Source organism: Lycium ferocissimum, chromosome 11 (genome assembly GCF_029784015.1).
Source record: "Lycium ferocissimum isolate CSIRO_LF1 chromosome 11, AGI_CSIRO_Lferr_CH_V1, whole genome shotgun sequence".
Lineage (NCBI taxonomy): Eukaryota > Viridiplantae > Streptophyta > Magnoliopsida > Solanales > Solanaceae > Lycium > Lycium ferocissimum.
Genome location: NC_081352.1, coordinates 38,564,190 through 38,590,241, shown reverse-complemented (window position 1 = coordinate 38,590,241; position 26,052 = coordinate 38,564,190). Strand labels below are relative to the sequence as shown.

The window sequence follows — 26,052 nt, the reverse complement described above, 5'->3', positions numbered from 1 at the left end:
TTTGGTGTAATTTTTTGGGGATGGTCAAACACGTAAGCACACAGATTTTACAACTACGTGGTCGTGTGAGAGTAGAAAAACATTGCAGTCGGTTTATGTGCGTTTGAGCGTCACGCGCGATAAGACGTTGCCACGTGTCATTTGAAAGAGGAGCATTGATTGTGTACTCGCCGAGAAGCGAGTTGAAGTTGTTAGGACTTGTTTTGGAAACGCTTGTAATTATACAAGGAAACATTAAATTGGATCCGTTTACATGTAAGTGACGTTTGTTAACCAATAGGAGCGGTAGTCTCTGCCGACATGGCAAACTGAATTGGAAAGTAACGTATTCCTAGCAATACCTTAATAAAACCATTTAATTGCTTTTTCACGAAGTTAACAAGATCATAAAAATATCATTATAAAAATGGAAAATTTTCAGTAATGTACAATCTAAAGATACAAAATTATATTTGCGTAATCATATTTTTAAATTACACCCCACAACAATATACAGTTTTATACATTTGTGATATAAATGATCAACCTCAGATAAAAGTGTATAATAATGTATAGAGTGTATAATAATGTATAAGAGATGTTTATATCCGAGAAAATTCAATTGTATACAACAATATACAACATTTTTCAATTGTAGTGAGGGTACAAATATACAACAGCCTTTTGAAGTGAGAGGTACAAATTGGGTCATTTCGTGTAATTTTACAAATATGGGCTATTTCGGGTAATTAATGTTCCTAAATAGTCATAGAGGGTTATTTTCCCTATAAAAATTGGCTAAAGTTGCACTGTTAACTAATGACATAAGCTATAAGGCTAGTCTCTAATAAAGGTATTTAGCTTTGGGTGATGCGTACCTAATCCGATGGCCTTTCCTACAATGAAAATAGTTAAATTTGCCTTTGATCTATGTGAAGTTCAGTTGCAAATTTGAACCATTTCGTTTAGTTCAAGGGCAAATTTGGCTCTTCCATTGGTAACAAATGCCCATGTATCGAACATGTGGCATTACCATGTGCTAAACATTGTCATTAGATACTAAGCTTCTATTGTTTTTCGGTATGCACAAATCAAGTTCATTTTTGTAACGATAAAAGTAAATCTGACTCAAGTAGTTAACAAAGGGAAAAATATGAATTTCCTTTCGCGCAAGTGCTAATTTAGCTCTTTTCCTTATTTACTTTGAACTCATGAGTTTAATCGATTATTGTTTTATGATCTATTAAGGATGCGTAATTGCGTATTTACAATTCTCAATTTCTAGAACGTCAATTCATATGTATGCAATTTTGTGCAGACTAATTAATCTAAATAGTCATCCATCCAACCGCTTAAATTAAAAATAGAAAAAATAACACTGTATGACAATTTGAAGAAAATATTTACCCCGATTAGCCCCTATTTATTTATTTACCTGAGCTAGCCAACATTTAGAGCTTTGTTGTTGCTCTGCGGCTTTGTTTATTGTTGCTGGTGTTTGCCCTTACTTTCTTCCCAAGCTAGCTGTACTGCCATTCTAGTGTGTTTTCACTCTCATTGCATTTCCTCTCGTTGGGTATTATAATCTTTTCTCTTTCTCTATTCAGTATTTTTTGCCTTGTGGCGGCGTTAATCTTTGTAGCATTCTTTAATCACCTTTTTTTTATACTCACAAATGGTTCAGTTATACTGAATAATTGACTTGTAAACTTATAGCTTTCTTTAATCACCTCTTATACACTATTAGACACTTTTATATGGTGTAGAAGTGTGTATAAACACATATTATATATTATGTATAAACCCCTCTTATGTATAAACACCTCTTGTAAAATTTTGTATAATATTGTAGACTAGTGTAAAAGTGTGTATAAACGCCTCTTATACATTATTATATACTTTTATACAAGGTTGATACATTGTCTACTGTAGATGTATAAAGTTGTATACCGCGAAATAGTGGCTATGCGGTGTAATGTTAAAATATGGCTATGCAAATGTAATTTTGTATGCTGGATTGTACATTATTGAAATTTTCCCTTTATATATATATATATATATGTATAATCTTGTATAAACTATGTATACCGGGATAGGAAAAGTATATATTGAATACGAGCCGACTATTTGGATCAAGATCCTATTTGTGTATTGCACTGCTTTTGGAGAAGCTGGGCTTGATCTGTTAGATAATCCACTTCACTAGAGGTAAATTGTCTTCATTTTTTTGCGCGGAATGTCCTTCAAATGCACTAGTCTTTAATTTCTGTCCCTAAAATTCTTAGTCTTTAATTTTTGTCCTTCGCCTAAAAATTCATGGGTTCCAGGTCAAACCCCCGGTCAGTCAAAAATTAAAAAAAAAATCGCAAGACACAATTTGGATTCGCCAGGCAGAGTTTTGGATTCAGTTTCTATCTTCCTTATAAGGCAGTGTTTGGCCAAAAGTCTGTCTTAAGGCCTAACTTTTGCACGAATAGGCCTAATTTTGCTATAAACCTCTGCCTTACGATTTTTTTTTTACTGAGCGGGAATTTGAACTCAGAACCTCAAAATATTAGGCGAAAGATAAAAATTAAAGACCAACAATTTGAGGGCCAAAAATTAAAGACCAGTGCCTTTGAAAGATAGTCGTGCAAATGACCCAATTGTCTTTTGGACAAGTTGGGCTTGATCTGTCAGATAACCCACTACACAAGAGTTGATTCGCAGGAATGTCCTTATTTTGGGTGGTCTTTAATTTTTGGTCCTCAAATAGGAGGTCTTTAATTTTTGCCCTTCACCTGATAACATGACGTTTGGGGTTCGAATCTCGGTTCAGTCAAAAAAAAAATCACAAGATAGAGTTTTATAGCAAAATTAGGCCTATTCGGGCCAAAGTTAGGCCTCAGGCATAATTTTGAATGCAAAACTCTACCTTGAGAATTTTTTTTTCTACTGAGCTGTGGTTCGAACCCAGAACCTTGAGATATTAGGCAAAGGTAAAAAATTAAAGACCACCAATTTGAGGAACAAAAATTAAAGACCAGTGCTTTTGAAGGGAAATCAGCACAAAAAAATGAATTGTTTTTTTGGACTAGCTGGGGCTGATCAATTTCCACTTGGTGGAACTGCTATTGGATAAGCTGGGCTTTCGCTGTGAACTTTGATGGGCAATTCGCAGAACTTCTTTTGGGGTGGTCTTTTGCGAATTGCCCTTCTTTTGGAATGGTCTTTAAATTTTGCCCCTCATATTTGTGGTCTTTAAGTTTTACCCTTCGCTTGGATATACGAGGTTGCGGTTCGAGCCCTTTGCGCATAAAATAAAAAAATAATTTATTTAGGCAAGCTCGGGGGAATGTATGCGGATCCGTAAAGTCCTTAAGGAAAAACTAAAGTTATGCGGAGGGGCATAACTTTTCCTCAAGGCATAATTTAGTTATGCCTTATGGGGCAAAACTTTTCCTTAAAGAACTATGCCTTATGGACGGACTTTTAATTAAGGCATAACCCAGTATGTCCCTTAAATGCGGAACTTTTCCTTAAGGCATAGACTTTCTTTATAAGGCAAACTTTTAGTTATGGCTTATGAAAAGTTCCGCACTTTATATAGAGCATACTTTTAGTTATGTCTTATGGGGCACACTTTTAGTTAAGGCATAAATAAAAGTGTGCCCTCGTACATACCGAATTTTTCCTTAAGGCATGACTAAAAGTTTACCTTAAAAAGTAAAATATATATATATATATATATATATATATATATATATATATATATATATATATATATATATATATATATGCCTCGAAGGCAAAGTCTGCCCCCTCCGACATAACTTTAGTTTTTCCTTAAGGAGCCCTGCCTTGTGAATTTTTATTTTATTTTATGTCTGAGCAGGGGTTCGAATCCAGAACCTTAGGTATCCAAGCGAAGGGCAAAATTTAAAGACCACAAATATGAGGGGTAAAATTTAAAGACCACCCCAAAAGAAGGGCCATCCGTGCAAAAAAATGAATTGTGATTGGGTTTCCCCTATTGGACTATATGCAATTGGGCAATTTGCAGGAATGTCCTCATTCGGGGTGGTCTTTAATTTTTGTCCCTCAAATTGCTAGTCTTTAATTCTTACCCTTCATGTAGAAATCCTGAGGTTCTGGGTTCGAATCCCAGCTTAAAAATAATTTCGCAAGGCAAGGCTTGAGGAAAGTTATGCCGAATCCCAAGATAACATAAGCGATCAGCGGAACGGGATTTCCGCTAGGGTTCAAAATATAAAAAGTAAACATACGAAGAAGCCTAAGGGGGTTCATCATCTACTATATATACATAAAAAAATAATTTTAACCTTATAAAAATAGTATTTTTTTCCGCCGAGGGGATTCGGATGAACACCCTCGGCTATAGGTGACTCCGCCACTGGGCATAAGCACCGTAAGGCATAACTAAAGTTATGCTGGATCCGACATAACTTTAGTTATGCCTTAAGGCTTAGTTATGCCTTAAGGAAACCTCTGTCGGAGACAACATAAATTGTCTTAAGGCATAACTAAAGTTATCTTGGAGGGAAGGGTTCGACCCAACCTCGATTTTTTCGCACCTTTTTCAAGGCGAAGGACAAAACTTAAAGACAACCATTTTGAGGGGCAAAATTTAAAGACCACCCCAAAAGAAGGGCAATCCGCGCAAAAAAATTTATGCAATTCCACTGCAGATGGTCCTCCCTTCAAATGGGTTGGTCTTTAAAATTCAACTTATGCCTGGCGGGATTCATTAAGAATCTTAAAGGGGACGGGGCATAACTTGTGGGACATTATGATGCAAAAATATAAACTTATGCCCCGCGAAAAAGTTGTTTGTACTGAAGGGCAAAAATAAAAAACAACACAAAAGAGGGACTAAAGTGCAAATGACGCTTCATTATTTGATGGAGTCTCTGTGCTGAATATGGATTAAATACCAACTTTCCCTTTGAGCCTTGAGGTGACTCCTGGGAAGAAATAAAGACATTGAACTAATTCATCTATAGGATATATGTTTGCTGTTTTGAAGAACTCGCTTCAGCCGGTCAATGTGATGCAGGATTTCAGCCAGTCAATGGATTAAATGCACTGCATATACTCCCCCGATTTTGTTTTCCTTGTCACGGTTACTATAATAATCATTTCAAAATACTTGTTATTTTAGGAAAAAAACGAGGATTGATTCTTTTTCTTTCAATTTTGCCCTTACTAAGCCATAGTAATAGATTAAAATCAAAGAATAAATAAGAGTAATTTAATTGAATCGTCCTTTTAATTAATGTTTTCTTAAAAAGTGTGAAAATATGACAATTAAAAAAAATGAAAGTAGTATCAATAACATGGAATGAAATCTTCTGATCTCTTCCCATTGTCAACTCAGGAGACTTGGTCTTGAAAAGAGACATGAGAATTGCTAAGTGTTTTTCTTTTTAGATTGTGTAGCCAGAATGCAATATTCTTTATGATGGTCAAGATACAGAGAGGTTAACTGTTCTCCCTAAGGTTCAGGTCAACTATCTGTTATATTGATATATGGCCCACAAAGAAGAGATTTGTGGGCTCTAAGCTCTTTTGCACCCCCTAATGAATTGCAATAAGAAAAAATAGGAAATTAAGGAGGTTCAGTACAGAACTGGACTGATCTTGCAGTTTCAGCCCCATTAAAGTTTTGCGGAATTTAAATAAAACATGTAAATGAGGGTGGTTCAAAAATGTAGTTTGTCACAGCTACAATTTCCCATAAGTAGCTAGTGAATCTGCCACCATATTTGCCTCTCTCTATAGATGTGTTGCAAGAGAGAACTATCCATTGCGCATCGGGTTCATTATGTTTAAATGGTTTAAATAAATAAAACATCAAGTAAAAATCCTATTGGTTATAGACTTGGTCAAGTGGCTTATAGAATGTCGACGATTATTTACTTAATAACTAATGGGAGAGACAAACGACGTTTAGCCAACGAAAGTTTCGAATTATTAGATCAGTGTTTTTTAGAGCCCTGCAAGATTTTGAAGAGTTAATTACAGAAGAAAGTGAATAGGATTAAGAGATCTTGAATTGTTTGTTAATGTAGCAGTGCGAGAATATCAATATTGATCTTCCAGTCCGGTAGTGGTCTTCTATTTATTGACCAATGATTGGATTATAACATGTTGGCCTAAGTTTACCTGAGACAAGATCTTGGAACATACTAGCTATTTCCAGAAAATGCTACTTCTGGTTGTCTGTAAAACATGGTGTCAAAATAGAACAAACAATAACTAACACATCATTTACATTAATTCACACAGCTCATGCAATCTTCACTTCAAATCATGTCTGTCTCTCTCTGCACCATTTCCACCTATATAGAGAAAAAAAAAATCTTGGTACTGAAACATCGCATTTTAAAATACGCCTGCAATCTCACAACTACTGAGTCATGAGTAGTAATTTTCGCACATGATTACAGATTTTTATCCACCGTACATTAAAGTTAATTCAAATATTTTTTGTCACATTAAAGTAACTCAACTTTGTCCATTATAACAGTAACGTTACTAAACTTTACGCACTATAATAACAAAATCTACCCACCATCGAGGTGATTTTACTGTTATAGTGGGTAAAGTTCAGTTAGTTAGTTTATGTCGCAAAATAGTTTTGTGATTTAACTGAATTACTATCATAGTGGATAAATTTCAATGATCATATATAAAATTAACTCAATTCTAAACCATCCTGACACTTTCAATAGAAAAGCAAACTGATCTTCATCATCTCTGATATCTATCTATCTATCTATCTATCTATCTATATCGCAATTCCAATCAACCGATTCATTGAGCAACTCTTGGTTAAACTATTAAATTAATAAGAACAACATCGTCTAACTTCATTAAAAAATATGAGACTTGATTTTTTTATAGAATCAAAATTGAAATGATTTTCGAATTTGATCATCGATCAGTCAGTATAGAAGACTCGGCTGGGTAGAAGCCCCAATATCATTAAGAATATCCTAACATTTTTTTTTAATTATGTATGTATTTTTTTAATAAAGCAAGATACTATATGAATAAAAATATGCTAACGCCAATGGCTGCAATCATTAAAAAATAAGAATAAGCATCAGGGATGCCTTTGCAGACATGACATTACTTCATGTATTTCATTATGAATCAACCTCAAATTATAGTAAGTATACCTTCTAGTGTTTTCCCATTTTCCAAAAGAACTTTGCTTTTTCTTCTTCCACATCCCAAAATATGAGACCCTAACCTGTAGTCTTAAAACAATTCAGTACCTGAATGTACTTACTCAAATATCAACAAAGCTTCCATTGAGAATTTTAATTTGCACCATGTGAATGTCATTTTCACTGCAAACTTTAACAATTATGCTTTATTTCTGCCCCATAGACAAAACATAACATAAAGACACTAGTCCTTTTCTTCTTCAAATTGAACATAACAGATAAGAAGCTCTTCTTATATAACTGCAACAAACAACTGTACTAGTAATATAAACTTTTTATTCACTTTGGAATTGATGATTTTGTTCTAATTGTAACCTTTCCTACACTTGAGGGACATTTTCAAAATCAGCTACCAATCATGGGTTGTCTGTTGACACAATTCAATGAATCTAGTTTGGTGGGGCAACAGACAAACAGAAGCTCAAAGCCAACTGTAATTGATAGAACAAATTAAATTGACATATCTCTATAGTCTCTTAAGTAGGTGGTTAGACATTAAACAATGTGAAATCTGAAAAAAAAAATAGTACTATTTGAAAAAAGAAGAAGTTAAAAATGGTATTTGGAAGTTGAATTGTCCTTGGACATGCACTTAATTTTTTTTTTTTTTTTTTTTTTTAGAGTAGAAGTTTTGTGAGTGGAAAAACAATCCACTCGAAAAACTGGTCAAAACCACCTTTTCAAAATTTAAACTCATCTCAGTTTTGTTTCTTCAAAAAATTAATCCAATAGTATAACAAATGTTGTTATAAAATCTTTTTCTGAAAAAAAGGAAAAACACAAACGGCTCCTTAGTCATTTCTGTATCTTGAAAGAGTCTAAATTAAATATGGGCATCTTTTGTAGTTGAGGTTGTTATTAAGGTCGTTGGTTCTATGTATTCTCCCTTTTTCCTTCTGCTCATTGTCTGCGCAATAATAATAGTATTAATGTGGGATCTAACCAATCATTAGGAGTTTCTAAGGGCTGATTAAATAAATGCAAAGTTGAAATTTTAAGTTCTTGCATGTGGCAATGTGGGGAAGCATAAACGGGTCTGAAAAGCCATCTTCTTTTTAATTAAGAGAGTTGCTAAATTTGCCACACCAATTTGACCCAAATTTGGTCACACTTATATAAAAATCACCATAACCTCTATTGTACAATTTTAAATTAAGATAAACTTTGAGAAGAAAAGATAGAAATGACATTAAGTAAGCATAAATTATTAAATTTGACCTAAATAGTCATATGAATTTACCTCATTTAATAGGGTTGACACTCATAATATTCTTTCGCATTTGGTGTTTATTAACAAATTCTACATGTGTTTAATCTTTTCATAATTGTAAATTGATACCCTGTGACATTTCCAAGGTTACACGAGTCATCTTGGTATAAAAGTTAAGCTACGAGAGTTCCTTGTTTTCAGTATTTGATTGCTTTAATTTTGTGATGATTTGTTGCGTAAAATCTAGAATTTTTTTAAAGGAAATACAAATAAAAGTAGGTTAAAAGTTAAATACTACGAGAGACCAAGGATCAAATTCTAATAGAGACAAAAGAATTGGTTGGTGATTTTTTTCATCAATCCTAAATAAATGGATTAATTCCGGTATTATATCTTTGGTGAAATAGATAACATACACTGGACAATAAGATAGTTGAGGTTTTTTTACGCGTAAATTTTTGGGCAGTTCGACTAAAATCACGACATACAAAATATAAAAAGATCAAGTTGACAAACCCATCTTGAATCGTCAGGGCCCAATGGTTACATCATGATATTTACTGTCTGGCCCATTGATCTGGAGCCCAGAGGGACATACAATGTCACATGCCTTTCATGTATATCCCTACTAGGGCAAACATTGTGTCATGTTGAGGTTATAATGCAAGGGAATACTAGTTGGCACATATATTTGCAACAAACAATATGTTATTCTGGGTGGGGTGGTGATGATGGATGATGTGTTGAAACCTCAGAGTGATTAACCAACATATATAGACATCTTCATGACCAAGTTTCTATAAGGTAAAATTGGAAAGTTGCATGATGTAGCCGGTAGGTGTTAAGTCATATATATGTCATATCGGGTATATAATAGCACACGAAGGATTTTGTAAAATGCCAACTTACTCCAAATTGTTCTAAGCAGTGACGAAGACAGAAATTACTTTTATAAAATTTTGAATCTAGTACAAATTTTTTCATGAAGAAGATTCAATTGAACATCCTTCAGTAAATGCAGTTCGTCTTAAGGGTTTGGATGCATACTCAGATCCTACCATATACCCTAAATTTAACCTTTAATAAGTTTCTCTAATTACAATCATAAGTACATATTTGATTCGCGTGTAAACTCTCGAATCGACGTTGTCACACCTAAAAGTAGCACATGTGAGAAACTATTTATTGTTGAGTATTTAGTTATATAATATATCCAACGGGCACATCAGGGGTAGATGAACAATATGATCTATGGGTTTGGTTAAACCTAGTATTTTTGAGTTAGGATCAGTATATGTATTAAGAAATGTATTAAATACGTATAAATGTTAAATTTCAAACACAACAGCTCAATTGGCCAATGAGTTCAGTGGCATCCTGAACCCATCAACTTCAAATCTTAAACTCCGCCTTTAGGCACGTGGGAGCATGAATCTTTTATGAAGAATATGATTGTACTCAAAAGGTAAATAATTTTAAATTTCCTCAACCATTCGATTTAAGATTTTGAATTAAATGCTTAAACAGAAAAAGTTTAATTACGTAACTTTACTTACAAACTTTTTAGATCTACCAGTATCGAACCACATTTTTCCAAGATAACATTTAACTTCAAAACAATAATGTGAAAGAACAATTCTAGGATGAGAAATAAGGGGGCCACAGTTTGACACTTTGACTCAAATCACATTGTAATACAGTAATTGAGAGAGGTTTTTTGTTTCTTGAAAAAAAAAAAAAAAAAAAAAAAAAACTAGGACTGGCAAATTCAGTTTTCAGTCACGTGCCAATGGCAGGTTGGTGCATTACTCTAATTTTAAAAAAAAGGGTTTAATAATTTGGTGAATTATTAAGCATTAACTCGATAGGTAAGGTAGGCATTATTGATGAATAATGAGTGAAAGGCTATTTTATTTTAGTTTACCGTGTACTATTTCTCTTATTATTATATTGTTTCTGTACAGAGAAGTCACTTGATAAGGAGCTATGAAATAAATTGAATAGCGATAGTGTAGGCCCAATGTTGACCACGTGGCAGACAGCATCGTATAAACTTTCCAACGTGGGTCCCATGCTACTAGAGGATGGGACCCATCACGTGGGTCCATCAATCTGGCCACTTTCTATATCTGGCACTCTCTTTAATTAATTAAGCTTTCTTTAATATTTTAACTTTGATGGCATTTTGTTAATTAATTGGTTTAGGGGTTTTTAATTATATTCTAATTGGGTTAGGGGCACAAAGTCGGCTGCGTAGTGGCACTGGCGTTGCGTCCGGTTACTTTCGGTAATAGTTTCTTAATCAATATAAGAGTTTCTCCTTTTAATTTTAGAGTTTATGTTATGTGTGCATCTTGTAAAAAGAATGTTTTGGTTGCACTACCAGGTTAATAACATATTTGATCAATTTTCTGAGCAGTTAAATCTTTTCTTTTTTTTTAAATAAAACTGGTCAAAATTGTCCATGAACTATGCGAATTGAAACAGATCTACCATCCGCTAATAGTTGGGGGCAAATATATTTCATTAAGGCTTAAGCATAGTTCAGGGCCAAATTGACTTCAACTATTAATAGAGGACAAATTTGTTCCATTTCACATAATTTGAGACATTTATTCAGAAGTGAAACTTATTTTTGAGTAGCAGTAGAAACAATTATTCTATTGTTAGGAGAAGCAACAAATTTCTGCTTCTTCGGAGAGTAGAAGCATAAGCTTAAAAATTATTTTTTCAAGAAAAAAAAATCATTATCAGTAGTTTATATTTACTAAACTATCCATCATAATTTAACCAATAAATCTTTCAAATATAAATACAACACTTCTCTCCTCACCCTTTTGGTTTAACTATATTGTTATCGGTGGAAAACGTGGATATATATTTTTATTTAAGAACTTATATTTAAACTAAATAAAAAGTAAAAATTGATTTAACGTCAATTGATTTAACGTCTTTCATTAAGAAAATATTTTAATTATTTCTCAATTTGATACAAACCAGAGGTTTTAATTTAAAAAATTGTTTGTAATTGTAATATATTCACCTCGTTCAACTGAAGATTAATACAAATTGTATTTTGCTCCGATGCTGCAGAAGCTTCTTGTTCAGGAAAATTATTTCATTTTTGGTTTAATATAGTATTGGTCCAGTAGTTCTTTTCATGATAGCGAAAGAATAAAAATTACATATCAATTTCATTTTGGGATTTCATTTTATATTTCAATATTGGATGCCACTTTCAAATTATTCGATTCTAAAACATATCTTATTCGAAAGCTAGCAACATCCCTGTATTTCAACAAGCTGAAAGCTGAAGCTACGTTAAAATTGATAGTTATATATCGATTATTCCGGCTTCTGTTTAATATATTTCTGTTTTCATTGGCTGAATAAAACTCGTACGAACCTTTATAGAAAACGTAATTATTGGTATAATTAATTGTCAATTATAGAGACTCTAATTAAAATTTATCAAGTTGCTCAATGAATGATGGGGAATCAGGAGCAGCTCCTAATTATGGCACCGTTCTGTAAGGGATATTGCTTGGAGTCTATGATATAAGGAAAAGATTTCCAAGATTTTTTGGGGGGAAATGTGAAAAAAATTAGTACTTAATATTTAGATTAAGGAACCGTCATTATATTCTATGAAAAGACTTCCTAAGTTTTTTCTTCTTTTTCTACAATGCATAATCTAGTTTAAGATAGTATAATAACAACAATATGTTATGTGTGATTAAACAGCATTATTACCACAACCATATGTTTTTGCTATCTTGTTTTAATGCCGCCAAAAATCGTGAAGTAGAGCTTTTGGCCACTTGATTTTGCTCCAATAATTCCTTTTTACTATTTCAAAAGTACAGTACTTTTTAATTGGATAAGAAGGATCAATAATTTCGTTTAGTTTAGCGAAACTAGGGGTTTGTGATTAATGAGAAAATGCTGAAAAATCAACTCTATTTTTGGGCATGAATAAATGTGTCTAGTTGCCTTGAAAGAGTACTTAGCATTGTCAAAAAATTGTATTTCAAAATATTGGGAACTAAACTTGTCCAAAAATGAATTCTATATAGTTACTCTGGCACATGGTTCGTTACATTAAGGATTTATCCACCACTTGATTTATTTTACGTACAAAAGTGAAATACATCCATTAATAAAAAGAGCAAGTAACATGAAGGTTAAGGGGAACCCAGTGTTCAACAAGACACATGTCCAATTAAATTTATTCAGTAACTCTGATGTATTATTAGTGTGATTATTATTTTGATTTAATTTACTGATTGTGTTATATTGCTGCTGCTATTATTTTTTCCAACTCAACAAAAAAAAGTTACTGATGGAGTCTGTTTGTGGAGATAGTGGTGGCCATTCTTAAATATTAACGCTTTCCAAGTGTAGAGATGTAGTAAATTATTTTGTTAACCAAAAATCGAGCAACGCTTTAATGTTTACATCGTGATGTGTGGAAAGGTATATACTGTTTTATTTAAAAGCAAACGAAGTGTACAAATACTTCTTCCAATAATTTAAAGATATTTTTGAACATTTTCGTAAAATACAAATAAGATTAAATGGATCGACTAATATTTCTAGCAAAAAAAATATACTAAGACATACTATAACATATCAACACTTTAAATATATATATTACTTTTTTAAAAAGTCGAACACCATGGCTAGAAGATAAAAAATAAACTAAAATTGAGCTTTCCACTGATTTATGATTGTCAAATAAGAACTTCGACTTATGAGGATAAAATGCGACACATATAAGCGTCCACCAATTAACAATCTTGAAAGTTTTGTTGGCTATAGTTATTAAAAACTGTACATTATAGCAATGATCAAACAAACTTTAAACAATTAAAATTTATCAATAATTAGTAAGATTGCAGCAACTAGCGTCACTGTTTAATGTCAAAATGGTCACATTACTTATAAAATCATTGTTTTTATTTAGTTGGGAAGATATAGCCATTATTACTGAACATTTTTCTGTAATTTTAATACAAATAAAATCACTCTTTGGTCATGGATCGACTGGATTTATTTCTAGCAAAAAAGATTCTGGCATCTTTTGATAGCAAAAGACAATACCAAATTATCTTATTAATTCTTCTTTTATAGAACTAGAAAAGAAAATTGGAGGGGGATCGATGGACTTTTTGAATGAAAATTATAAAAACCAACTTTGGTAATAAAACATCTGTTCTTTGAAGGCTACTGCAGCTAATTTAATGCCTGAATTCAGAGAACTCATTTACTCCTCATATGGACATTTGGGTTAAGTATTATTACTATTTATAGAACTAGAAAAGAAAATTGGAGGGGGTTGGACTATGCAAATCCCAAGGTCATCTGTTCTCTACTGCAGCTAATTTAATGCTATGAGAACTGTTGTCCTCATATGGACAAAATTAATTATTTGTCCAAAAAAAAGGACAATAATTAAACCAGTGAGAAACGTAGAATCAGAAACTCGAGGCTATAGACTCCAGAGGGTTGGCAAGAGTTAGCTCCAACATACAAAGCTAAAAAGTCTTCACTTTCTTACCAATTCCCTACGCTAAACGCCGTTGCCGCACGGCAATCTCACAAATGTACTAGTAGTATATATTTTATTAAAAAGTTATACACTATTTGTGAACTAAATATTATATTGATGGTTCATACCATTTTCTAGTACTATATGTAGTTCAATTCAGTGTTCTTACTTAACTTAGGGGTTAAGAGAAGTAGGAATCAGTTTTCAAACAAGCAAGTTAGATCATTCAATGTTTATAGGGAGGTCGATATCATGTATTGATAATAAAATGAATTTTGGGCCTGATTTAATCCAAAAAAGTAAAAACTAGCTAATAAGATGAAACTTATTTGAAATCATATACAAAAATCATCTCATCCTAAAACTATGTAAAAGACTCAATGGTTCTCTACCCCAGCATGCACAAACATCAACTGAAGTGTACATAATATGATTATAAAAGTATCCAACATTGAATAAATCAAGAATTGAGATGAATATGACTTTGATTCCATAATTAAAAAGTCGATAGTGGGCTCATCCTAAACTAAAGCCAATAGAGGAAAACCGCATAAAAGACTAATCCCAATCGGCTAAAGTAGATGTGGAAACTCAACATGTATTGTCTTTCTTTTGCTTTTGTGGCTCATATTCGAAACTCTTAGTCGAATGGATTGGGAGATCGATTTTATGCCAAATAAAGTATTTCACATGATCTAAATATTCAAAAAGTAGTTATATAAGGCTATGTTCACCCATTGCCTTAATCTCTTTATTTAGTAATTTGGGAAGTACCACAACTAACTAACTAAATAGAATAAAATATATCGATGCTGCAATAAAATTAACACGGTGAGTGCACACTAATTAAATCAAGCTTATAATACTCTCCTAATGCAGAGATCCCAATGTCAATTAGGCGGCTTCCATTGCCTTTCTAACCTCCTTATCACTAACACGTTAGAAGCATCCTTCCAATTTAATCTCGTAACTCTCCGTTCTCTAAACTACTATTATCTCGTTACCTTATAAGTCAACTTTCCTAAAAACCTAACTTTGTTACCCCCTTCTTTCCTTTGTCTCTATCTCTTGCTGTTGGGTCAACCAACCACGTTATTAACATTAATTGTATGTCCCCCTAAGTCTCCTTCTCTCTTCATTCGATTCTTCTTTATATAACTATTGCAAATGTCACTTCCTCTCTCAATAATTCACCCCATTCTACAAAGCTAAACGAACAAAAACACCAAAATTTTCTCCTTTTGATAACCCATTTTAGACAAAAATGGAAGAGTTAGACACCCTTTATCCACCCGATTCTGATCTTGATCTTAGCTTTACAAGTTGTGCTTCTATTACCACCACAACAAGTGATCGCACACTCAGTGCTAGAAGCAGTTTAGCTCGTAGCAGCCTTACACTGAGCTTCAACGACCGTCTTTCATGTACTTCCACTACAAACAACCCCTCAGCGGAAATCCCCAACTTCCACAGGCGTGCACACCGACAACACGACCCGAATTGGTCTGCAATTAAGGCAGTAACTACACTTTCCTCTGACGGAGCTCTACATCTCCGGCACCTTAAACTCCACCGCCTTGTCGGTTCAGGAAACCTCGGCCGTGTTTTCTTATGTCGTCTCCGTGATTATGATCATGCCAATTTTGCCCTTAAGGTTATTGACCGTGATGTCCTTACAGCCAAAAAACTCTCTCATGTTCAAACAGAAGCTGATATTCTCTCCTCTTTAGACCACCCATTTCTCCCTACGCTTTACGCTCATTTAGAAGTGTCTCACTACACTTGCTTGCTCATTGATTTTTGCCCTAATGGTGATCTCCATAACTTGCTCCGAAAGCAACCTGGTAACCGGCTACCTGTCGAATCAGTCAGATTCTACGCAGCTGAGGTACTCATAGCACTAGAGTATCTACATTCCCTTGGAATAGTCTATCGTGATTTAAAACCAGAAAATATCCTGATTCGCGAGGACGGTCACATTATGCTCTCGGATTTCGACTTATGCTTCAAATCCGACGTGTGCCCAAAGTTAGATTTCACCACTAGGATTCAAGAACGATCAAAGAGAAGATACAGCAGTAGTTGCTACGGTGACCGGCTACAGGAAGAAACGGTGACCGAGTTCGTCGCAGAGCCAACGGGTGCATTTTCAAAATCATGCGTTGGGACACACGAGTACTTAGCCCCGGAGTTAATCAGTAGTGACGGGCACGGTAACGGTGTTGATTGGTGGGCATTTGGTGTGTTACTATACGAATTAGTTTACGGAAGGACCCCGTTTAAAGGTAACAGTAAAGAGTCCACCCTGCGCAATATAGCGTCCAGTAAAGGAGTGAAATTTTACGTGGAAAACCCTCAAGGAAATAACGAGTCAGGAATGAGTGAATTGAGAGACTTGATTGAGAAATTATTGGTTAAGGATCCAAGAAGGAGGCTAGGATGCGCTAGGGGTGCAACGGACATTAAACGTCACCCATTTTTTAACGGAATAAAATGGCCGTTAATTAGAACTTACCGGCCACCGGAAGTACGGGGAATAACTATAAAAAGGAGTAAGAGTAAGGCGCACGTGATCAGTCACGTGACCGGAGGAGCATCATTACCAAGAAGAAGGCGTTGTTGGTGGAAAAGGTTGGGGGATCTAATGAGAATTAAGGGATCTAAGTATAATTTAAATTCTAATCATAATTATTATTGTCATACTAATCACATGGATAGAAAATGTGCGTGAATATATTTCAGCCTTTTTTAACCATTTATTTACATTGTCTTTTTTCCACTTTATATTTTGTACAAGTTTGTAAAGGAGGTGGCAGAGAACATCAATTTTGGGGGAGATGTTCATTTTTTTTCCCTTCTTGGTTTGTTTCCTTTTTGAGGGAAATTTCATATACATATTTGTAAATGAAAAAGAAAGTAATGGAAGAAAAAGAATTTACTTAATTTTGTATCATTGGTAATTTTGTGTCATTGGCTTCTATGCTTCTTTTAAAAATTACTTTGCTGTTTTTACATGTTTTCTCATTTAACCCAATTTATCAACTTATAGTCTAGGCGTATCGATAAGAATCTTTAACACAATAAAGATAAAAATTACTTGCACTGTGTTCATACCAAGATAATAGTTGCATGATATAGAAATTTTTAGTACTTAACGATATTTAATTAACATGCATTCACCTCATTAAATCATTTAATTATAATAAATTTACATAATTTGATGTAAATACCGGTACGGGAAGTAGTTACCCACAATAGATGTGTGTGTACCTCTATTTAATAGATTTTTTTCAAAGAAAAGCCAATTGCTTTCCCTGTTGTCCTTTGTTGTTGCTGGACCAAAAATGTTCTTGTCTGGTAAATTGGTAAAAGATGCCACTGAAAAGAAAATAAACTTCCTTATATAATATTCCTCACATATGCTAATGATGAGCTTGCATCTGTTTTTTTAAGAAATGATTTTGTCCCACTTCTTATAATTATACCTCCTGTTAGAAGTGAATATGCTCATCATGATGTCTTGTTATTATTGATCAATCTTTGTGTTATTGGAACTTACCTTTGCTGGATAATATATATCTAATATTATTGTATAACTTACATATTTGAAGTTTTAGTAACAAAAGGAAATGAAGAAAGAAAATGAGTGATTTAACTGTTAAAATTGGGACATCAAACAAATTACGTATTGTTTTTGATGTATGAGAAAAGGTTAAACATTAGCATATGTTGGCATGTGGAAGCAATATGGTATTGTACCACAAGACATGCAAATTGCATATGGGTTTCCAAGGTTTTGACTTACAATTAGTCAGCAACACTATTATAAGAACCAAACTTTAGTGGAGGGAAACTGGGTAAAGGGCCCAACTTAATACTACTACACTATTATATTTAGGAGTAATAATTTAAGAATGGATAGAAACCTAACAATTCCAGCAAATCACAAATTATAAGTCTATTTGCACATTTATTAAAGTTGCAAGGACAGCTCAACATCTACCGACCATAAGGAATTCTGCAAAAATTAAGTTACAACTTGCAAGACTGGTCTCAATGGCACCTTACTCGAAAGGAACATTTATCATGAATGTACGATGTGGTCAAATTTGTACCAAGGTTTGAATTTTAACTACGATTAGACCTCTTTATAACAACATTTTATAATAGTTTTTGGTTTTTCATCCGGTATTCGATATCCGCATTGGGGCTCAACTAAATTGAGATTCGCGCTGAAAAGTTTCACATTGAAGTAAAACGCTCCCTAACAAAGGGTCCATATCCAAGGCTACCAAAGACCACTAGTTAAGGATGAAGGAGTACTTACCACTACACCACAATCCTTTTATTGGTCATATTGATTGATTTTACCTTGCACTATTATGATGGTAATTGCGATACTAAATTTTCTATTTCTAATGATTTATATTCATATTTAAAGCACTAGCTACAACTTTGGTATCGTGATATCATAGGTGTATACACTCATTCACTATAATAGACAAAAGAAAGTCCAGGCAAACACGCTACTATAGAGAGGCATGCCTGTATTTGTTAATTCAAGCACATTTTTTTTTAAGGGAAACCAAGAATGCCAACTCTGACAATAACAGCTTTCAGAAATAACCAACTGATTAGTAACTAAAGAACTGAATGCAATTAGGCAGTTAAAGTGCAGACAAATCATTGAAGTGGCTAGAAGAGAAATAGATAAGAAATGACAACTAATTATTAGGGGGAAAGTATGGTATCAAGGTAGTTATGTGTACATGAATAATGAGATGCTTCTAACTCTACTAGAATTTGGCAGCTAGAGATGAAGCACAACTTCTGCAAGTTCATTTTCTTTTCGGTCTATGGTTCCTTAGAACCTGCAAATAAGACAATATGGCTGCATTTTAGTTTTCTCAGGATGATATTTTGAATCTATGTTGCTCGGACTCTCCAAAAATGTCATTGAATGCGTTTTCGATCCTCAAAAAGTAGAGCATTTTTTTAGGATCCGACACGGTTCCGGCAACATTTTTGGAGAGTTAGCGCAACATAGACCTGAATCTAAAATATCAGACATGAATAGCATGAATACACAAATGCTACTAAACAAATGCAGAAACTGGTTCTTGTTAGTAAATATACATGTATGTGATTTAGCTGATTTTCCTCTGAGAACATCCATTCAATAGTGAATAATTCCATGTAGTGGTTAGCCAAATTTAGAATTATGGACATGAAAAGGAGACTTCCTTTCTTTTGGGGCTGCTAAAAATGTAATTGGTAACAGTCAAACCTCTCTATAACGGTGTCATTTGTCCAGATATTTTTTTGGTTGTTATAGTAAAATGTTGTTATAAATAACACAAAATATTAGATAACATGAGAAATCAGTTCCAAAGACAATTTGGCCCTTATAGTGAAATGTTTTTACAGAGGATTCGTGATAGAGCGTCCTGACTGTATTGATTGATAAGTGGTTAAGTGATAGTGAAGAAATTGAACGTTAAGGAGAAAGTTGTTTTTACGCACCTTTATTAGCATCAGGCTCGCTCAGAGGAGTTTCTGATGTTGGCGATGGTGGCGAAGTGCTCACAGATTCCCGGGCTTCAATCAGCATAGCGATGACTTCCCGCATACTAGGCCTATTGGCAGGGGATGTATTGGTGCAGAACAAAGCAATCTTGAGAACTAGAGACATCTCTAAACTTGTTCTTTCAGCACTAAAATCCAGCCTTTTGTCAAAAAGCTCAGTTAATGCCACTTTTTCATGAATTGATCTCCTCACCCAACTCACCAAATCGCCTCCCTGATCAAGGGGTTGAACCGGAGACCTACCAGTAATCAATTCCAGCAAAACAACGCCAAAGCTGTAGATATCGCATTTCTCTGTCACTTTCATTGTGTATGCATATTCTGAAAAAATGGGATAATTACACTTTTGGACCTCTCAAAAGAATAATAGTATAGATTTTGTATATTAAGTATTAATATACGTATAATATACATATTTTATACAAAAATATACATCTAATATACATATAGTATACATAATCAATGTCTAGGTTTTGTATATTTTGGCCAGCGCCCGTAGTTAATTTCAACAGATGGGCCAAAAATGAAAAACGACCCAAAAAAATCAAGAAACTAATCGGCTTATCTAAGTAAGGATTGCTGATAAGATTATCATTACATGCCTAAAAAACAGGCTTACCAGGGGCAATGTAGCCGTATGAACCAGCAACCGCAGACATGGATTTCGAGTAAGGGAAGTCAATTAGCTTTGCCAAGCCAAAGTCTCCAACATGTGCCTCAAGAAATTCGTCCAACAAAATATTGTTCGATTTTATATCCCTGTGAATGATATGTGGTTTACAATCATGGTGCAAATAGCATAGACCCTCAGCAGCTCCTAAGGCAATTTTGTACCTGCTATTCCAATTCAGTAAACTAACTTTCTTATTCCCATGAAGTACTTCACCAAGGCTTCCATTTCCCATGTACTCATATAACAAAAGATTGCAATCTTGATGGTAGCAGAAACCATATAGCTTAACAATATTTCTGTGATTTATCTTACCAAGAGTAGATAATTCAGCATGGAAGCTGCTATCAACACTCGCGAGTTCTCCTTGTGGCTTCAGTTTTTTAACTGCAACGAATTCACCACCAGCCATATTAGCTCTGTAGACGGTCCCACAAGCTCCCCTTCCTATGATCGCGCTGTCTGAAAAATTCCCAGTCGCTTCAACAAGGTCCGGGTAAGTGAACCCTTTTCGAGGAAAGTAGTGATAATTATTCAAGACATCAGGCTTTACTTGATTTTCCATTGAAACAAAAGCTGCTTTTTTGCCTCTAATGACCCTACATATAACTACAATCAATACCAAAGAGATCACTCCAACAGTCGCGGAAACAACAGTAACTATTTTTTCTCTAGAAGAACCGTGTTTCAACCAGCTTGAATTTGGAGCAATCGAAGGGGCTGGATGGCTAGAACTGGACGTGAATAACCCAACATTTCCAGCAAAGTTGCTTGAGTCCATCCTTTTAAAGGCAGGCGTGTTTGGTACTGATCCAACAAGGTTATTGTTAGAAAGATTGCATTCTATCAAGCTCATCAACTGCCCTATCGACGTTGGAATCTCACCACTGAGCTGGTTGTCATTTAAGTACAATGTTTCAAGCATCTGCAAGTTCCCGAGGTTGCTAGGAATCGAGCCATTGAGAACATTATGACTTAGATTGAGAGCAATCTGAAGAGTTCCAAGGTGGCCAAGCTCAATGGGGATACTACCAGAGAAGAGGTTTCCTCCCATTTCCAACTCCGTAAGTCGGACTAGTCCACCTAATTCACCAGGTATCTGTCCACTAAACTTATTATCAGATAGCTTCAGCAGTTCCAGGTTCACTAGCCTGCCAAGTTCATTGGGTAGATTTCCCATGAACGAGTTCTTGCTAAGATCAAGCCGTTGGAGCCTTAAACATTTCCCTAATTCATGAGGAATATCACCCGAGAGCCGGTTGGATGAAACATTAAAAGCAACAAGCTTTACAAGTTTTCCAATATCAGGTGGAATATGCCCGAAAAAATAGTTATGTGACAAAAGTAACCTCTCTAGTTTTCTAAGGTTGCCTACCTCTGGAGGTAACAATCCAGAAAATCTGTTGTGAAAAAGCTCAAGAGCTGAAAGGTTCTGAAGCTTGCAAAGATCAACAGAAAAGCTTCCAGTAAGCTGATTATCTCCTAGCATTAGCTGCTCGAGGGACTTGCAAGTTTTTAGGCCATAAGGGATATTGCCCGACAACTTGTTAGACCCGAGGCTGAGGAATGTTAACTTCTGAAACTGACAGAGGCTTGCAGGTATTCTTCCTTCAAGACTATTCTTGGACAGGTCTACTATCGAAAGGTTGCTTTTGAGGCCAATAAACCGAGGAATAGGACCTTTGAGGTGATTGTCAAAAAGTTGTAAATTCTCCAGGAATGCAAGATTCTGAAACTCTGATGGAATTCTACCTGTGAAATTGTTTATAGACAAGTCCAACTTCTTAAGCAGCTTCAACTTTCCAAGTCCCTTCGGAATCTTTCCGTGTAGTCTGTTTTCAAAAAGGTGAAGCAACTTCAGGTTAGAAAGTTTTCCCAAGCTTTTTGGAATGTTTCCACTTAACTGATTTTCGGATAAATCAATCTCAACTGCACCTGAACAATTTCCCATTTCCCATGGAATTGTTCCATTCAACTGATTGGTGTAAATGTACAGCCTTCTCAAATTAGTTAACTTACCAATCTCTTTTGGAAGTGATCCAGTGAATGAATTCTCATGCAAAGCAAGCAATTCCAAATTACTAAAGTTTCCAATATCAGGAGGAATTGCACCAGAGAAAAAGTTAGCCCAAAGAATTAAGTTGGTGAGACTTTTTAGCTTTTGAAGCTCAATTGGAAAAGACCCTTCTAGCCTATTTTCTGCTACACCAAGCACTTGTAAACTTTCACATTCACTGATTTCTGCAGGGATAGGGCCAGCCAAATAATTTCGTCCGGCCCTGATAACTCTAAGCCTTTTCAATTTACCTATTGTAGCAGGTAACCTTCCGGTGAGATTGTTACTATAAATCACAAGCTCCTCAAGATGTGACAAGTTTCCAATATCCTGAGGGATTTCACCATGAATGTAATTCTCACATAAATAAAACTGTGTAAGTGAGGTGATATTGAATAATTGGACGGGAAACTCCCCATGGAACCTATTGGTGCAAAGGTCCAGTTTCTCCAAACTTTGACATAGTGCAAAATCTTCAGGAACTTGACCAGAAATGAAATTTGATGACACATTCAATGCTTTCAAGTAAGGAAGTTTACAAATACTTGAAGATAAACTACCAGATAAGTTACGGCCATCGATATGGAGAGAAATCACCTGATCATTTTTGCTACACTTAACACCATCCCATTTGCAAGGACTCAAGTCTGATGAATTCCAACTTTCAAGATTGTTATCAGGGTCATTAAGGGACTTTCTGAACTCCAAAAGAACAAGTCCCTCTTCATTTAAAGATTGGCCAAGTCCAGCAAAGAAAAGAATCAACAGCACGAAAAACAAATGCTGTTGGATTGCCATTTCCAAGGATAAAAGGGCATGAATAACATGCTTTTTAGTTTTAAAAAGTCATGTCAATTTTTATGGATGAAAACTAGGAAAATTCTGAGTATGGCAACGCCCAAAAGTTGTAGCAGAGCTTATTGGCAGACCAAGAAACAGATACCATAAAGCAAGTTTGAGATTCCAGGGCCCATAACTGTCAGTATACAACCCAACCCAAATGCAAGAAGCAAAAGAAAACATGAAATCCTGGATTGTATTTAACCTTAATGACCAGAAACAATGCCACTCAAGACATGCAAAACACCAAGATTCTACAAATCAAGAAATGGGGTTTAGCTACTAAACAAATTAAGAGAATTCAAAAAAGAGGATATGAAGGATGTGAAAATAGAGAAACAAATTGGCTAAAAGTTGATTGATTGATAAGGCAAGAAGCTTGAGAAGGACCACAAAGCATAGTCAACTAGAACTTTACAGATGGAAGTAGTACTAATACATGTGAGTGTGATATGTGAATGAATGTAACTATATGACAAATCCTTATTAACCACTTGTTGTTTCATCTTCTTCCTCTTAATTCTCCTTCTTGTTCCTGTAATTCTAGATATAATGATTTCATTCTCTAGTTGGTCCCAAATACTCTGTTGCTTTACACTGTGTAAGTGTTGTTGAGAAAAAGAGAGATAGAGATTGGTCATGAAAATTTTCTTTGGAGTTATCTTTAGCCAACTTTCTAAGCCTAACAATATGGAATATTTGAAACGAAAGTCTTGCCTACTAGGATTCTTGGAATTTCGACTTCTCTAATTATCCCTTTTACTCTTTTTTTCCTGGTTTTTGACGTCTGCTTTCTGGTCCAACTAATTTAGATTCGGGACAAAATTAAAGAACTATTTGCAAGGTTTTCCCTTCAAATGGACTGGTCTTTAATTTTTGTCCTTCAAAATCGAACTTATGCCTAGAGGGCCATAAGATTATTATGAGTGTTGGCATAACTCATGCCCTTATAGGTATAAGTTCGATTTTCAAGTGCAAAAATTAAAGACCAACACAAAATAGGGAAAAAAGCGCAAATGACCAGACGATTTGATTTCTAGGGGTCAAATCCACTCTTAGAGCCCGTTTGGATTGGCTTATAAGTTGCTTTATGTTCGTTTTCACTTTTTTTGAGTGTTTGTTTGGTTAAATTTTAAAGCCATTTTGTCTTAAAATAAGCTTAAAAAATTAATTGGGTTTGTTTGACATAACTTATCTAAAAATTTATAAGCCGAAAAATTCTGACTACACCAACTTATTTTTTTTCTTATAAATTCGTTTTAAATTATAATCGCTTTTTTAAGCCCATCCAAACAGGCTCTTACTCTTTTCAATTTGGCTTCCACCAGGTGTTCAGTATTGATTTTCTAGTCCGTCTAATTTAGATTAGAACCAAAAAGTCTACTTTGGAGAGTGAAAGACTCCTTACCAAAGACAACTTTATTTTTGGGGTTTGAATCCCTCTTTTCTTTTATTTTTTGCTTCCTACCGGTGTCACTAATTTTAGATTAGGCCAAGCAGTCCACTTTAGACTTTAGAGAGTAAAACACTCTATTCCCAAGGCTAGAGGCAATTTAGGTATAAAATTTGGATCACGTGAACATATGGTCACTCGATTAAATTCGATATATTATGTATATAATTCTGAAAATATATCTAATATTAACTGAAGGAACACATGGTCAAACTAGGTCGAGTGGGGCATTGGTTAGGGCTTGTGTTTCTTTTGTCAAGTTCACTGGATCGAACCTGAGCTCCTACATGTTTTATGCTTTTTTTTTCTTTTTCTAAATCCTTTTTTTCTATAATTCTAATTACCCAAAAGTGAAAAAAAAATGTGTTTCTTTTTTATATTACATCTAATGACTTGTTTTTTGTCCTTTATTTCTAATTATCCAAGTACCAAAAGGCGAAAGAAATCAAAAAAACCTCATAGGCGCTAAGCTGCAACGAATCAAAGGCAAAAGAAATAAAAAAACCCCATAGCAAATGGTGAATTTATCCTCTTGAAATCCTGAATTCGCCTATGCCCAAGGCGATATCATTTCTAGCGCCGAACTTGAGACATCTGAAAGATAAAGAAATACTTATCATCCGATCAGAACTTTTTATGGTTATTAATTCCTCTTTTTTAACTACTTTTTCTTTGACGTTTTATCTTTTTCCTGTTACAAACTTGGAACTAGTCTACAAACGTCATGATATCCTTAAAGAAAATAGTCAGCTTAGGGATATACTCCATTAGTAGTGGGTGGATGAATTGGAAAAATGTAATGTTCTGTTACATTGTATCCTACCATAAGCCAAACTTTCAGTAATGGGTTTGGCATAAATAGAATATGGGTTTCATGGTAGGCACATTAATAAGAAATTCATACAATTTTGTCTCTATCTCAAATAGTTTTTCAGTTAATCAGCAAATAAGCAGTATATTATGGTAGGTACATTAAAATTAAAGTCCAGACAATCTTGTCTCTATCTCAAATAATTTTTCACTTAATCAGCAACGAATAGGTAAATTGGTAGGCACACGTCAAAAGTTCTAATAATCTCGTCTCATCTCAAATGACGCCACATAATTATTTTTTCCAGTAAACATCACACATTGTTGATGACTCGGATTAATTTTTAACCAATTATTTAGATCCATAAAATTATTATTATCTAAATATTTACTCCTTCCGGGCTTTATCTGTTGTTTAAAGTTTTGACACACCTATTAAGGAAGTTATTAATAATAATTGGTATTTATAAACTATATACCTTTTTGGAGTAGTAAAGTTGAAATGAGAAAAAAAGTTATTTATCGGTTTTCTAGTTATTGATGATTTAAACATTCTGGTATAGAATTTTAGCTTTTACTTTAGGCTAGCTAAGTATTTCTCGTTTAGCCTTTAGTGCATTTCGCATAACTTTTTCTGGCACAGATGTAAGGTTGACAGTAGC

The 26,052-nt window shown here is 34.4% G+C and overlaps 2 protein-coding genes across 2 annotated transcripts; one reads left to right on the top strand and one right to left on the bottom strand.

The window, feature by feature from the left end:
• Positions 1 to 15,112: 15,112 nt before the first annotated feature.
• Positions 15,113 to 16,935, top strand: LOC132036815 (serine/threonine-protein kinase WAG1-like). Its single transcript, XM_059427205.1, has one exon. The coding sequence runs from the start codon at positions 15,240 to 15,242 to the stop codon at positions 16,704 to 16,706; it is 1,467 nt and encodes a 488-aa protein (XP_059283188.1). The 5' UTR covers positions 15,113 to 15,239; the 3' UTR covers positions 16,707 to 16,935.
• A 1,654-nt stretch (positions 16,936 to 18,589) lies between these two features.
• LOC132036200 (leucine-rich repeat receptor-like serine/threonine-protein kinase At1g17230) lies at positions 18,590 to 23,841 on the bottom strand. The gene is made up of 3 exons (XM_059426469.1): positions 20,181 to 23,841; positions 19,499 to 19,882; positions 18,590 to 18,846 (listed from the first exon to the last, which is right to left on the bottom strand). The coding sequence occupies exons 1-3, from the start codon at positions 23,083 to 23,085 to the stop codon at positions 18,830 to 18,832; spliced, it is 3,306 nt and encodes a 1,101-aa protein (XP_059282452.1). The 5' UTR covers positions 23,086 to 23,841; the 3' UTR covers positions 18,590 to 18,829.
• Positions 23,842 to 26,052: the final 2,211 nt, after the last annotated feature.

Coding starts and splice junctions, on each gene's coding strand:
- LOC132036815 (XM_059427205.1), top strand. CDS start 15,240: ATGGAAGAGTTAGACACCCTTTATCCACCCGATTCTGATCTTGATCTT.
- LOC132036200 (XM_059426469.1), bottom strand. CDS start 23,085: ATGGCAATCCAACAGCATTTGTTTTTCGTGCTGTTGATTCTTTTCTTT. Junction 19,883..20,180: donor ATACGGCTACATTGCCCCTG/GTAAGCCTGTTT, acceptor CCATTTTTTCAG/AATATGCATACACAATGAAA.